At 43.0% G+C, this 15,001-nt stretch overlaps 2 gene segments (V, D, J or C); both read left to right on the top strand.

The window, feature by feature from the left end:
• The first annotated feature begins 2,399 nt into the window (after positions 1-2,399).
• Positions 2,400-6,039, top strand: LOC135971622 (immunoglobulin heavy variable 3-49-like). The segment is given in 2 exon segments: positions 2,400-2,524; positions 2,631-6,039. Coding segments are annotated over 2 exon segments (468 nt in total).
• Positions 6,040-9,271: 3,232 nt separating this feature from the next.
• LOC102140045 (immunoglobulin heavy variable 2-5-like) lies at positions 9,272-9,845 on the top strand. The segment is given in 2 exon segments: positions 9,272-9,334; positions 9,421-9,845. Coding segments are annotated over 2 exon segments (456 nt in total).
• The last annotated feature ends 5,156 nt before the right edge of the window (positions 9,846-15,001 follow it).

The following is a 15,001-nucleotide window of genomic DNA, read 5'->3' as shown; positions in this document are numbered from 1 at the left end:
CCCAAGAATTGACTGCCTTAATTTTTTCTGCAGCGTTTTGGTTAATACTACCTGATAAAATTTATTCTGATTTGTTTCAACAGCAGAATTTTTCCTGATTTTTTTTCCAACATATGTAATTTCATAGTTGAAGATCACAAAATACTGTCAGAAGACATAAAAAGGCAACCTTAAACTTTTGGTGATTGGAGTGAGTATAATACAAAAATTACTTTCAATATTGTGTAACACATGCATGCAATAGGATGAAGGGGAGCAATGAGGGTAAAATTTCTAAATGTTTGAATCTTCCAGCTCCCGAGTTATAGGGTAGTAACTGTTGTGTCCTGAGGGAGGGACCCTGATGCCATATGCTAGTGGGATAACTCTTGGCCAAGAGAGTTTCCATATTTTATTAAAGTTGTTATGTTTTTTCAATTTAGTGATGCCATTTTTTCAACATATTAAGAATATTGTGAGTGGGATTGATCCTGTATGATATGAACAATGGCAATGCCGTCTACGTTTAGATAATACTACACACCAGGTTAAGATTGAAAATTTGTAGAAATGATGCGCCATAACATTATTCTAGTTTCCATACTAGTTTTTTTTCTCTTTGCTTGCATTCCATTTCAAATTTATATGTGAGGTCTCTAGAATGTAAGAATTTATTTAAAAGTGTCTTTTCTTGTGGTCCATTTCGATGGGGCTTCCAGAAGATTTAACAACCTCCTCTGCCTGCAGCACAGTCTAAAATTCTGTATTTAATCCTGGTCTTCAGTTAACTGACAATCTCTAACAAGTGCAATAACTTCTGCCTTCTGGGCTGATTTTCCATCAGATAGAGGAATTTATCCTAAATGAAGTTTGTACTAATAATATAAATTATTAGTTAATAACCACCACTTCTATTATCAAGGTGTTATTCGTCAAGAAATAATGTTAAATCAAGGCTCTCAGTGGGGCTATTACCTAATGGATATGCAAGATATTTTACTAATCTAGATAAAATAGATGTGAACACTCTTTTAGTATCCAGCCATGACTCCTGTCTACCACATTATTAACCACACAGTAACTTTGACTTCACTTGGGACTTGTTCTAATTTTCAAATTTGTTACATATTAATCTTAATGTCTCTAGCCTATTTTAGCAGAGAGTGAAGAAAGACAAGCTAGGCTGACAAACTGCGTAGGCTGACAAATTTCTTGTTACTCTCTATAAGAACTTGCTTCTCTCTGAACTTCAGACTTGTGTGTTTTGAAACATTAATTATTGAAAGCATTAAAGAAAATTTGCAAAGTTCCATCTTCTGTGTTTATGTTATTGTTGATGCAGTTGTAAAAAATAAGAATATATTCCCTTTCTATGTGCATTTCCAAGCTTAGTAGCAGATTTTTAGTAAGACCCAGAATAATAAAACATTCAAATATTGTTCAGCTGCTTGATAGAAAAACAAATTGTGGTACATTTGTTTGCTAGAATGTTACCCAAAATTTGTAATAAATAAATGTCTGCTATATCCAACTACAAGGTAAAATATAGAATAATATATGTTAAGTAAAATAAGCCAAGCAAATAAGAATATATACTGCGTTATGTCATTTCTATAAATTCTAATAAACTAAATGACTTGGCAGCAATGTATAGATCAGGATTTGCCAGTGTAGAAGAACAAAAGGAAATGCTGAGAATTCTCTCGTCCACCTTGATAACAATGATGGTTACATCATATTTATCAATTGTGCAATTTAAATATGTGAAAGTTTATTATCTGTAAACTAAAACTTACAAAATTTATTACAAGCAAACAAATGGAAATTTAGACACCGAAGGCGTGATAGAAAGACAGAAAAATGTATATTAAATTTCAGAAATACTTAAGAACTTATCTACCTTAACCCTAGTTCTCACCGTATTTTAGATGAATGCTAGAATACAGCAAAATCACACATGTTCTCACTACAGAAAGTGGGCTCCACAACCACACGAGGCACCCGCAGCTGTGTCCTGGAGTTGGTTCAGGGGGTAATCGTGGCCAGTGATGAGGAGCACAGCCTCAGATACCTGGGCTTACTCATCCCAGACAGGAGCTCTTAGACACATACTTTGCCCTTTTTCCATGTGTGGTTTACTTCATGGAGAAACCATTGACTCCGACAAAACATAATTTACACAAATGTGTAAAAATAAAATAGGGTTATCAGTTCAAAGAGTTTATCACAGCATAATTTTATAATAAGACAGCATATTTTCCAAGTACCACCATTGTCACCAAATTCCTGCAAGGCACAGTCATATTATCCGGGTACTGCCTTCTCCTCAGGCGTCCCACCCCAGAGCTTGCTATATAGCAGGACACATGCAAATACCGTCCTCCCTCTGCTGATGAAAACCAGCCCAGCCCTGACTCTGCAGCTCTGGGAGAGGAGACCCAGCCTGGGATTCCCAGGAGTTTCCACTTGGTGATCAGCACTGAACACAGACCACCAGCCATGGAGTTTGGGCTGAGCTGGGTTTTCCTTGTTGCTATTTGGAAAGGTGATTCATGGAGAAGTAGAAAAATTGAGTGTGAGGAGACATGAGTGAGGCTAACTGTGGATATGAGTGGCAGTTTCTGACCAGCGTGGTGTCTTTTTGTTTGCAGGTGTCCAGTGTGAGGTGCAGCTGGTGGAGTCCGGGGGAGGCTTGGTCCAGCCTGGCGGGTCCCTGAGACTCTCCTGTGCAGCCTCTGGATTCACCTTCAGTGATTATGCTATGGACTGGGTCCGCCAGGCTCCAGGAAAGGGGCTGGAGTGGGTAGGTTTCATTAGAAGCAAAGCTTATGGTGGGACAGCAGAATACGCCGCGTCTGTGAAAGGCAGATTCACCATCTCCAGAGATGATTCAAAGAACACGGCGTATCTGCAAATGAGCAGCCTGAAAACCGAGGACACGGCCGTGTATTACTGTACTAGAGACACAGTGAGGGGAGGTCAGTGTGAGCCCAGACGCAAACCCCCCTGCAGGGGCGCGCGGGGCCACCAGGGGGCGCCCGGGACACAAACCTCCCTGCAGGGGTCCCCGTGACCACCAGGGGGCGCCCGGACACAAACCTCCCTGCAGGGGTCCCCGTGACCACCAGGGGGCGCCCGGACACTGAGCTCGGGGCTGTCTCCAGGGCAGGAGCCGGTGCTGCTAAGGCCTGGCTTCCTGTCATGGTCTGCGGCCGCCTCATTGTCAAATTTCCCCAGGGAACGTCTCCAGATTTACAATCTGTACTAACAGTTCATGTCTGTAAATGCAATATTTTTTTTGTCCTTTTTGTTTCTTTGTTTCTGTAACAGGAGGACACATCCTCACCTCCACAGAAGCCAGGGTGTCACTTTGGGGGCAGAAATAATCCTTTCGTGGTCAACAGGACGAGAGTCCTGAGGAATCCAGGGAAATCTGGAGAGTGTTTTCCAGTCAGACCCAGGGCAGAGACCTCCATGGGAATCTCTGATTAGAACAGGCTTTGAGTTCTGATAGGAGCCAAGAGAGATGCTCGCCCAGGGTCGGGGTCCTTGAAACCTGATGGTTTTCACAGCTATCCCCCCTTGTCTTGTAAAACTGGGCACATCTGACTCAGACAGATTCAGTTCACCCTCTTTCTGCTAATCCATTTTCCTTCTCTGCAGACTTGATTCTCACAGTTCCCTTTCTTCTTCGCTGCCTTAAAAACAGACTATGTGTTTTCTGTAGTCAAAATCCCAGGCCTCGGGTCTGCAGAACCTGGGTAGGCTGAGGGGACTTTCTCACTTGCTATTGCCTGGACACTTCTGTTGTCTTCTGTGCATGGAGGCATTTGGGAAATGAAGTGGACTTTAGTCATGAAGGGAATAATACTAGTTTTCTCCAATGGGATACTGATGTAGAGCTGAACTTGTGCTTCTCACACTGTCACAGAGTTGGGACTCTCATGCGTGACTTTGAGGAGAGCTGAGGATGTGAACTCTGGGTAACAGTAATTGTAGGGTCTGCCTAGGCAGCCTCAGGTCAATACTGCTGGCCCTCAGGAAAGACAAGCTGGAATTCCTGGGAAGACCTGCATCTGCCATCCACCACGAGCCCCATCGTCTTCTGTTATGCTGTGATTGAATCAGCCCCACCTCGAATATCTAGAACACTCTTCATGACTGAAGAAAACATAATGGCAGGCTCTCCTAACACCTGTGTTATGCCATGGGAGCAACACCTAAGCTAGTGTGTGATTCAGTAGATGAGACTGTGGTCTAGTCAAGATGACAGGTAAAATTGATAGTTGTCATTATGATATTTTATTTTTTATTTGGCAATATAATCGTGCTCATAAATACTTTTGCTACTTTTTTTGTGTGTCAGAGGCTTTGGAACTGGAACAACTGCATCTTGAATAGGGGCTAGGGAAAATAAGACTGAGACCTGCCGGGCTGGATTCCTAGTAAGTTAAGGCAGTAAGTTAGTCACAGGATGAGATAGGATGTCTACACAAGATACAGGTCATAAAGACCTTGCTGATAAATCTTACAGTAAAGAAGCTGGCCGAAGCCCTCCAAAACCAAGACAGTGGCTGAAGTGACCTCAGTTTGTCCTCAGTGTTCATTATACTCTAATTATAATGCGTTAACATGCTAAAAGACACTCCCTCCAGCTCCAAGACAGTTTACAAATGTCCAGACAACATCAGGAAGTTTCCCTGTGTGGTCTAAGAAGGACGGGGTGGGCCGGCAGGGGGTGGGGAGGGACACTCAGCTTCAGGAATTGCCATGGGGACTCATGAATAATCCATCCCTTGTTTAACATATAATGAAGAAATAACCGTAACTTCGGCAATCAGCAGCCCACACTGCTGCTCTGCCTCTGGAGTAGCCAGTCTCATTATTTTACTTATGTAATAAACTTGTTTTACTCTGTGGATTTTCCCCGAATTGGGACCCCTTTCTGCTAACATTTGTGCAATTATTCCTGTTCCAAGCAGAAAGCTCCAAGATGGAATGACGTTTCCCTGCCTTGTTATAAGAAGTACATTCACCCCCTTGAGTGAAAATGCACCAGGGGTGGAATGAGACTGGGAAGCTGATGGCATATGATGGAAGCCCGTCCCTGAGTGAAGGAGACAGTGAGGGAGGATTGGGTGGAAGGTTCCTATATTTTTGTGCTATGCAAGGAAGCTGCAAAAGGTAACTGAGTCTCGTGAAAGTCAGGGTTACCTCTCAGGGGATCCCTATGACTCCAAGAGAGGGCTCTCCTTAGGAATCACTGTGCAGTCAGTCCTTTCATTAGAGTAGACCACAGGGCATGGGCCTCAGCACACGCCATGCCACAGATGTCAGAAAGCAGCGGCTGGGAACCTGATCCACCTGCATTTTGCTGCCTGTATGTGGAGGGAGGGAGGGTCACCATTCTCAGGGTCAACACACCATTTGTGAATTTTTATAGAGAACACCTGCTTTTACTGTATTTTATTGGAAAATATATGAAAAAGTGTGCACCTGCACACAATTGTAATTTTCACATTTACTTCAGTTGCATTATTTCTTTTTTTTATTTTTTATATTTATTATTATTATTATTATACTTTAAGTTCTAGGGTACATGTGCACAACGTGCAGGTTTGTTACATATGTATACTTGTGCCATGTTGCTGTGCTGCACCCATCGACTCGTCAGCACCCATCAACTCGTTATTTACATCAGGTATAACTCCCAATGCAATCCCTCCCTCCCCCCTCCCCATGATAGGCCCCGGTGTGTGATGTTCCCCTTCCTGAGTCCAAGTGATCTCATTGTTCAGTTCCCACCTATGAGTGAGAACATGCGGTGTTTGGTTTTCTGTTCTTGTGATAGTTTGCTAAGAATGATGGTTTCCAGCTGCATCCATGTCCCTACAAAGGACACGAACTCATCCTTTTTTATGGCTACATAGTATTCCATGGTGTATATGTGCCACATTTTCTTAATCCAGTCTGTCACTGATGGACATTTGGGTTGATTCCAAGTCTTTGCTATTGTGAATAGTGCCGCAATAAACATACGTGTGCATGTGTCTTTATAGCAGCATGATTTATAATCCTTTGGGTATATATCCAGTAATGGGATGGCTGGGTCATATGGTACATCTAGTTCTAGATCCTTGAGGAATCGCCATACTGTTTTCCATAAGGGTTGAACTAGTTTACAATCCCACCAACAGTGTAAAAGTGTTCCTATTTCTCCACATCCTCTCCAGCACCTGTTGTTTCCTGACTTTTTAATGATCGCCATTCTAACTGTTGTGAGATGGTACCTCATTGTGGTTTTGATTTGCATTTCTCTGATGGCCAGTGATGATGAACATTTTTTCCTGTATCTGTTGGCTGTATGAATGTCTTCTTTTGAGAAACGTCTGTTCATATCCTTTGCCCAGTTTTTGATGGGCTTGTTTGTTTTACACCAGTAACGGACAAACAGAGAGCCAAATCATGAATGAACTTCCATTCACAATTGCTTCAAAGAGAATCAAATACCTAGGAATCCAACTTACAAGGGATGTAAAGGACTTCTTCAAGGAGAACTACAAACCACTGCTCAGTGAAATAAAAGAGGACACACACAAATGGAAGAACATACCATGCTCATGGATAGGAAGAATCAATATCGTGAAAATGGCCATACTGCCCAAGGTTATTTATAGTTTCAATGCCATCCCCATCAAGCTACCAATGACTTTCTTCACAGAATTGGAAAAACTGCTTTAAAGTGCATATGGAACCAAAAAAGAGCCCGCATCTCCAAGACAATCCTAAGTCAAAAGAACAAAGCTGGAGGCATCATGCTACCTGACTTCAAACTATACTACAAGGCTACAGTAACCAAAACAGCATGGTACTGGTACCAAAACAGAGATATAGACCAATGGAACAGAACCGAGTCCTCAGAAATAATACCACACATCTACAGCCATCTGATCTTTGACAAACCTGAGAGAAACAAGAAATGGGGAAAGGATTCCCTATTTAATAAATGGTGCTGGGAAAATTGGCCAGCCATAAGTAGAAAGCTGAAACTGGATCCTTTCCTTACTCCTTATACAAAAATTAATTCAAGATGGATTAGAGACTTAAATGTTAGACCTAATACCATAAAAACCCTAGAGGAAAACCTAGGTAGTACCATTCAGGACATAGGCATGGGAAAGGACTTCATGTCTAAAACACCAAAAGCAACGGCAACAAAAACTAAAATTGACAAATGGGATCTAATTAAACTAAAGAGCTTCTGCACAGCAAAAGAAACTACCATCAGAGTGAACAGGCAACCTACAGAATGGGAGAAAATTTTTGCAATCTACTCATCTGACAAAGGGCTAATATCCAGAACCTACAAAGAACTCAAACAAATTTACAAGTTGCATTATTTCTTAATTCTGCATGACATCTTGTCACAGAGTTGAGTTTTTCGCAGGGATTGTTCAAAGGATCGAGACCATGCATTTTCCACATTCACTGGTTTTTCTCCATGTGCAGAGACCTTGAGTAGAGTACATCTGGCCCTCTTCCACACTATCTCTTGTGTCCCTACGGAAAAAGCAGAGATTTGTCTGACTGTAGAATCTGGGGTAGGAGTCTGCACACCTCTGAGCCTACAGAGAAGCCCAGTGAAGTTTTATGGAGTCAGAGGGCTATCCCATGTGCGGAAAATCTAGCTTCCCTACTGCCAGAGATTGCTGGTCAGCTGTAATCGAGAAGTTAACAATTAGAGCACTTGGAAGCCCATTTCATCACAGCTCCATTATGTCACTTATCACCATTAGACTGCAGGTAATAACTCAATCTTGATTATTCTGACCCCATTTTCTCATCTTATTGATTTGTAACTTTGGTTATACAAAATGTTATCTTTTAGTTTCTGATTCAAACCTCAGGTTTGTATAAACTCATCAGGAATAATACAAAATGTGTCCAGTTTTTGGGAAATGTAAATGAATTTCCATACTGTTTATGTTTGTGTCCGTGTGTGCGTGTGCGTGTGTGTGTATGTCAGTCACTTACACCCCGATGAACATGGTTCCTTAATTATATAGATGAAATACAATTATGTTTGTGGAAAATCGCCTGCAGTAAGGTCCATGAAGCTGACCCTGTCACATTGCTTTGAGGAAGCTCAGTGCACAGGTGAGGTCTCACAGGAGACATCCAAGGTTCAGCCCCCAGGACTGTCTGAGCTCCTGACCTGGAACGAGATGTAGGACTGGGCATCTCAGAAGCAGATCCCCCAGCCCTCTTTTATCTGGGCTGCATGGACAGCAGAGGGCGCACAGGAGCAGCTTAGAACTCAGCCAAGACAGATCACCATTTAGGAGCAGGTGCGGCAAAGAACCAGCCGGAGAACCTTTGACTATAATCTAGGGTTGTCTTCTTTGACTTGACAGCATCCAACCCTAAGGAGACCACTCACTGTATCATCTCTAACTATAAGTTTGTTGTTACAAGGAAAACCACAAGTGAATATAACTCTGCAGTTAACTCCTTGAACCTGCATTGATGAGTGTCCACGGCCTTGTGAGCGCAGAGACCACACCCAGTGCAGGTGCAGACCAAGGCTGCACCAGTCAGCCAGCTGCTCCCTCAAAAGTCTTCCAGTTCCCTTGTCCAAAGCGTCTGCTCATTCATGGGCTGAGAAAAGGGAAGTCACGCCTGCAGCCTACTCTCTCCATAGAGCTGACAGGGCACAAGGACAATATCGATTATTCTTGGAACTTGCCTGTAGGAATGCAGCTGTGTGCAGACACACTGATAAGCACACACTTCTTTACATAATTATTTGGATTTTTTAAAATTTATTCTCTCCAACTTTTTTTAAAAAAATTCATCACTTTCCCCCTAATCAAAGAGGATTTTGATCGGAATTCTTGTGGGGAGCCCCCTGCTCTCCCAGATGCCCACCTTCATTTCTCTTGAAGGGAAGAAGAACACTAGCTCTCTTGATTTCTACTCTAATCCTCTAGGACTGAAACCAGAAGGTTGCATGTCCCCTGCGTGAGCATCCAAGAAGATCCTGTCTGTGGAAACAGGAGTGTCACAGCCTTGACTGAGAACCATGGTCCTGAAATGAGACGGTGTCCTCCATGGAGAGCACACGTGGACGCCCACACCTGAGGGCTCACTGCGCCTCACCACAGATGCACTCCCCTACTGAGTCCTGAGACCTGAGTGCACCCCATAGAGTAGGGCTCAGATGAGGGATGCAAATCTCCACCAGCTCCACCCTCCTCTGGGTTGAAAAGCCGAGCACCGGGACTGGCTCAGTGACTCCTGTGCCCCACCATGGACACGCTTTGCTCCACGCTCCTGCTGCTGACCATCCCGTCCTGTGAGTGCTGTGGTCAAGCACTACTTCAGGGGTGAAATATCTGCTCTTTTCTTTGTGGGCTTCATCTTCTTATGCTTTCTCCACAGGGGTCTTGTCCCAGGTGACCTTGAAGGAGTCTGGTCCTGCGCTGGTGAAACCCACACAGACCCTCACGCTGACCTGCACCTTCTCTGGGTTCTCACTCACCACTAGTGGAATGGGTGTGGGCTGGATCCGTCAGCCCCCAGGGAAGGCCCTGGAGTGGCTGGCACTCATTTATTGGGATGATGATAAGCGCTACAGCACATCTCTGAAGAGCAGGCTCACCATCTCCAAGGACACCTCCAAGAACCAGGTTGTCCTTACAATGACCAACATGGACCCTGTGGACACAGCCACATATTACTGTGCACGGGGAGCACAGAGACACAGCCCAGGGCACCTCCTGTACAAGAACCCAGGCTGCTTCTCAGTGATGCTCCCTCCCCACCTCTGCAGAACAGGAAAGTGTAGCTGAGATGCCATTTCCTGCCAGGGTCTGGGTTTCTTATCCCCACCTGACTCAGACCCTTGTCTTCCTCCCTCTTCTTTACTAATAAATGGCATGTCCCCTGCTAGTGGTTCATGCAAGCAGAAGCTGTAACCTGTCTGACAAAAGTTCAGCATGAAAGGTTCCTGTTACCCCCCAAAAAAGACAGAGGAGACTTAATTAACCTAAAGATTTTTTTTTTCATAACCACAGAGTGAATAGGCAATTTGCAGAATGACAGAAAAATTTTGCACACTTTGCCTGTGACAGGGAACTAATGTGAAGTATTTGCAAGGAACTCAAACAACTCTACAACAACAACAGCAACAAGAACCAAATAACCCCACTAAAATGAGCAAAGGACATGAGTAGACATTTTCAAAAGAACACATAGAAATGATAATAAATATATAAACAAGGCTCAACATCACTGACCATCAGGGAAATGCAAATTAAAACCACAATAAGATATCATCTTCCACCAGTTGCAATGACTATTACTAAAAACTCAAAAATATCAGATGTTGGTGAGGATGGAAAATAAAGGCAACTATCAGACACTGTTGATCAGGGTGTGGACGAGGACAACCTCTATGGAGAATGGTATGGAGATTTCCCAGAAAACTAGAAATAGACCTGCCATTTGGTCCAGCAATCCCACTGCTGGGCAACTACCCAAAGGAAAATAAACCGTTATTTCAAAAGGTACCCACACTTCTATGCTTACCATAAAACTATTCCCAATAGCACATGTGTCAAACAGAGTATCTGCCAACGGATGATTTAATAAAAGAATATAGCATGTATGCACAATTCAATACTCGTCAGCCACAATAAGGAATAAAACTGTGTCTTTTGCAGCAAGATGCATAAAACTAGGGGACAATATAATTAGTGAACTACCTAACAAACAGAATGTCACATGTCACACGTTATTACTTATAAGAGGGAAGTAAACAGTGTGTACACAAGGATATGTAGAGAGGAATTATAGACATTGGAGACTTAGAAGGATGGGAGGGCAGAAGGTAGGAGCATGATGAGACATGACATAATGGGCACAATATACAATAATTAAGAGTTGACCTGTTATGCCCAGACTGTTTGTTCCCCAAAGAAGACCACCAGAGTCCAGAGTCAAAGCCAAGCGGCAAGGATCTTTACTACAAGTTCGAACTTGGTCCCTCCATTCCACAGCATACAAGAGGGCCCCGAACAATGCGAGTGCTTGCCCTTTATAGCCCGATGTAAACAGGATATGTAAAGTTACAGGGGAACAAGGGAATTCTCTCGGTTACAGCATTACAATTGGTTAACATTATACATTTAGCATTTTTTATTGGTTCCCGCTGCGTCCTTATCGGAGATTTCCCAGGTGGTGTTTTTCTGAAGTTTGAAAGAAATATGGAGGAATGTGTTTGTGCTGGGCTCAGGAAGTTGGGAGATATATGGGGGATGTGTCTCATTCCTTTCAGACCAATGATTTTAAAATTGAAATGTAACATATGATCAATAAATGAAATTGATATTGGTTGACTTCATTAAATTTAAAAACTTTTTCTACTCACGTGACTATAAGAAAATGAATGCCAGGTTACAGATGAGAAACTGTTTGCAAGTCATATAACCACCAATGTAATTATAATAAGAACCTCAGAACTCAACTGTGAATAAAAAGGAAACAACCAATGGATAAATTAGAAAAGGGTTTGTACAGACATTTCATCAAAGACGATGTGCAGACGACACAGAAGCACATAAACAGGCTCTCAACAGGATTTTCCATTAGAGAAATTCAAACCAAGCCCACAATGAGACACCACCACACACTTTTTAAAATGACTGAAATGAAGAGGAAATACAGATAACACCAATGCCAGTGAGCATACCAGGTTGCTAGAGTTTAAATCATTGCTAACAGGAATGCAAAATGAAGCAGATACTCAGGAAAATAAGTTTTAGTTTTCTCTAAAATCAAACATGCCCTTAACACCTGACCCTAAGATCCCACTCCTGAATATTTGCTTCAGAGAAATACAATCTTACATTCACACATAACTTCTATTCAAATATTCAAGATATTGTGTGTGTGGGGGTGTGTGTGTTAGAAACTAAAAATAACATAAATGTCTAAAAATTTGAATAGGTGAAGTAACTAGGAAGCATCTATCAATTGAACACCATCAGCAATAAAAAAATAACAAGTGACCGAAACATAAACCATTACCGGTGAACTCCAGACATGATGCTAAGTGAGAGAAATCAGTCGCAAAGATCAAAGGGACACAGCTGTCAGCACCACGGTCATCCTCAGGTGTCAGTGGTTTGGGCTGGGCTTTCTCTGCCTCTTTCCTGACCAGGCCCAGATGTTGAGCTCCGCCACATGCAGATGAAAAATCCTACTATTTTCAATCATGCTCTGAGGTTTGAATTGCTTCACAGACTTAACCAAACAAACAAAGGCTAATTTGAACAGTGTCCGGCATATTTTCCAACCACAAGAGAACTTCACCCAGCTCTCCCGCTCCTCACTTCTCTCCTGCAAACCAGCAGCCCTGTAGTTTAGCCTGCATCTCCCATGCATCCACCCATCTCGTTCCAAGGGCCTTCCACCACACCCTCCACTGTTTTTGAGAGCACTGGCAGGCTTTGAACTTTCCCATATTCTGCTGTTATTGAAGTTAGGATGTTTAGGACCAAATTAAGGATCATACGTTATAACTGAATGCCAGCACTCCCTTTCCCCTGGGACACCACGCACAACCAAGTTTCTGCAGGTGGAGATATAGTTGAGCTTTTTCCTTCCTCAGCATAGGAACTGAGCTCTAAGTGGAGGGTCGGGCAGAAGCTTCCCACCTTCCCAACACTTTGGTTATGGTGGAGCAGAACCTCTGCCAAAGGACAGAGCTAGAAATCAGGGACCCAATGTTTCCAGTGGCACTGGACCCAGGCAGAGCCTCCATCCATGAGTGGGGCTCCATGGAAGAAGTGAGTCTCTGGCTCTCAGTAGCTCTTGTCCAGAACTGAGCCTCAGCATCACGTGCTGTGGGCAGGGTCAGAGGGCCAATGTCCTGGCCCCTGGGGAAGAGTTTCCTCTGGTGGGAGCTGGAAGAAGGTGTCCTGTCTTCCTGGATGCATCTGTCTACAGTGGAGTTTACGTCATGCTGAGCTGGGATGTGGAAGGAAGTAAGAGCATCTTAGATGAAATACGATGACTGGACTTACTGAGTTTTATAGATTTTCTTGAATAAATATTTCTTCACTTACTTTATGCTGTTAGAGCCTTTCCAAACCCTGTAATTTTTCAAAAGTTTCAAAATAATTTTCACTGGTCTCATGGGGACATGGATTCATTGAGCCCCTCATGCTGTCAAAGAGAAATACAATTTTTTTTCACTTTTTAGAGAACATCTGTGGGTTATAAAATAATGAGTTGACTTTTCGTCCAACACTTTGCAGATACCATCAATTTTCCTGTTGCTTGTAAGGTTTAAATAGAAGAACGCTGTCGTCATCTTTTCTGTTCTTTGGGAAGGAACGCCCGCTCTACTCACCTCCACTTGCCTGTGTGTATTTCTATTTCCATTTGGTTTTCAGCAGTTTTAATAATATTTAGCTAAATGTGTGTGTGGGTGGAGGGGGTGGGGGGGCGGGAACAGAGCGTATTATTCTGCTGTTCTGTGTTCTCTGAGATGCACGGATTCACGGTTTACTCTGTCTCCATTTTGGGTACACAATTAGAAAAAAAAATGTAAGTGTTAATCCAGAAACAAGTATCCCTGGAGGGGGAACAGAGCCACCTGAGGGCGCTCAGGATCCACTGAGCACAAGAGCCAGACTCAGGGCAGGCGCAGATGGGGGTTAAGGTCTGGTTTCCTGTCAGCCCTGTGGCTTCCTCTCCATGAAACAGTTTCCTCTGGGGCAGTTCTCTGGATTCCTTATCCTGTTCTTCCTGTGAAGTCTGTAAAGAAGAAATATTTATCATAACAAGAGAAAAATTTTCTCACACGCACCAAAGGCAGAGTCACCCAGTCACTTAACTCCTGTTTCTCAGTGTCAGTAAGTTATCAAAGCTTCTGAATTTAGTCAGCTAAGTCTAGAAAAGGTGCGGTGTTTAACTCAACACTGCAGCCCAGCTCAACAGAACTCCAAGGGCCAGTGGGCAGCAGGCAGGATAAAGTGCATGCCGGGCTTTGGGGCAGAGGGAGTTCGCATCCAGTGCAAGAGAAGAAAAGCCCCCTTGGTGGTCACTGTCAGGGCTCCAAGCCCACAGTTCCAATTGTAGGTGACCCTATGCCAAGGAAGAGAGACCCCACCAATGATTAGTGTGGGTGTCAAGTCTGACAGTGCCACACTCACATCTCAGGTGATCATGGAAAGATTTACCAACACTGTTATTGCCTGCTGAGAGCAGCACAGGCCTCTCAAGACATTCCAAGCTGGAATTTCCTCAATGGAACAGGAAAGCAGGCTGGATCAGGGCTTTAAAATGATTTGGTGGTGGTGTCGGGGGTGGGATGGGGGCGTTTCTACTCAGGAGAAGGAGTTTGTGTGATTTAAACTTCACACTGGCATCAGATAAGGGAGTTGACACTTTATTCTCTCTAGCAGCTTAAGAAAATGAGTTGGGAGTTATACCTGATGTAAATGACGAGTTGATGGGTGCTGCCGAGTTGATGGTTGCAGCACATCAACATGGCACAAGTATATATATGTAACAAACCTGCACGTTATGCACATGTACCCTAGAACTCAAAGTATAGTAATAATAATAATAAAAAAGAAAATAGGTGAAAAAGAGACATAAGGGTCCAGTATGTGTGAAAAGCAAACAGACCTAAAGAAAATAATTTTTTATCGTGATAAGCATATAATAAAAAGAAAGAGAAGAAGGAATGAGACAGGCAGGGGTGCTGAATCAATGTCCTGGGGGAGCCTTTTCAATATCTACAGTCATCAGTTTATTCTGAAGGTCTCAGGTCAGCTTCTTGCTTCAAAATGTCACTGGTCCTTATCGGGTATATAAAAATCCTTATAGGATATCCATAGTTTGTCATACTTTACAAAAGTAGTCTCGTAATTAGATGAAGTTCTGAATTTAATCTTCAGTTGTGTTAAATATTTAAAAATAACACCATCTACAAATTAGGAAACTGAGA

Source organism: Macaca fascicularis, chromosome 7 (assembly GCF_037993035.2).
Source record: "Macaca fascicularis isolate 582-1 chromosome 7, T2T-MFA8v1.1".
NCBI lineage: Eukaryota > Metazoa > Chordata > Mammalia > Primates > Cercopithecidae > Macaca > Macaca fascicularis.
The sequence above is the reverse complement of the archived record's forward strand: the minus strand, read 5'-3'. Positions and strand labels throughout refer to the sequence as shown.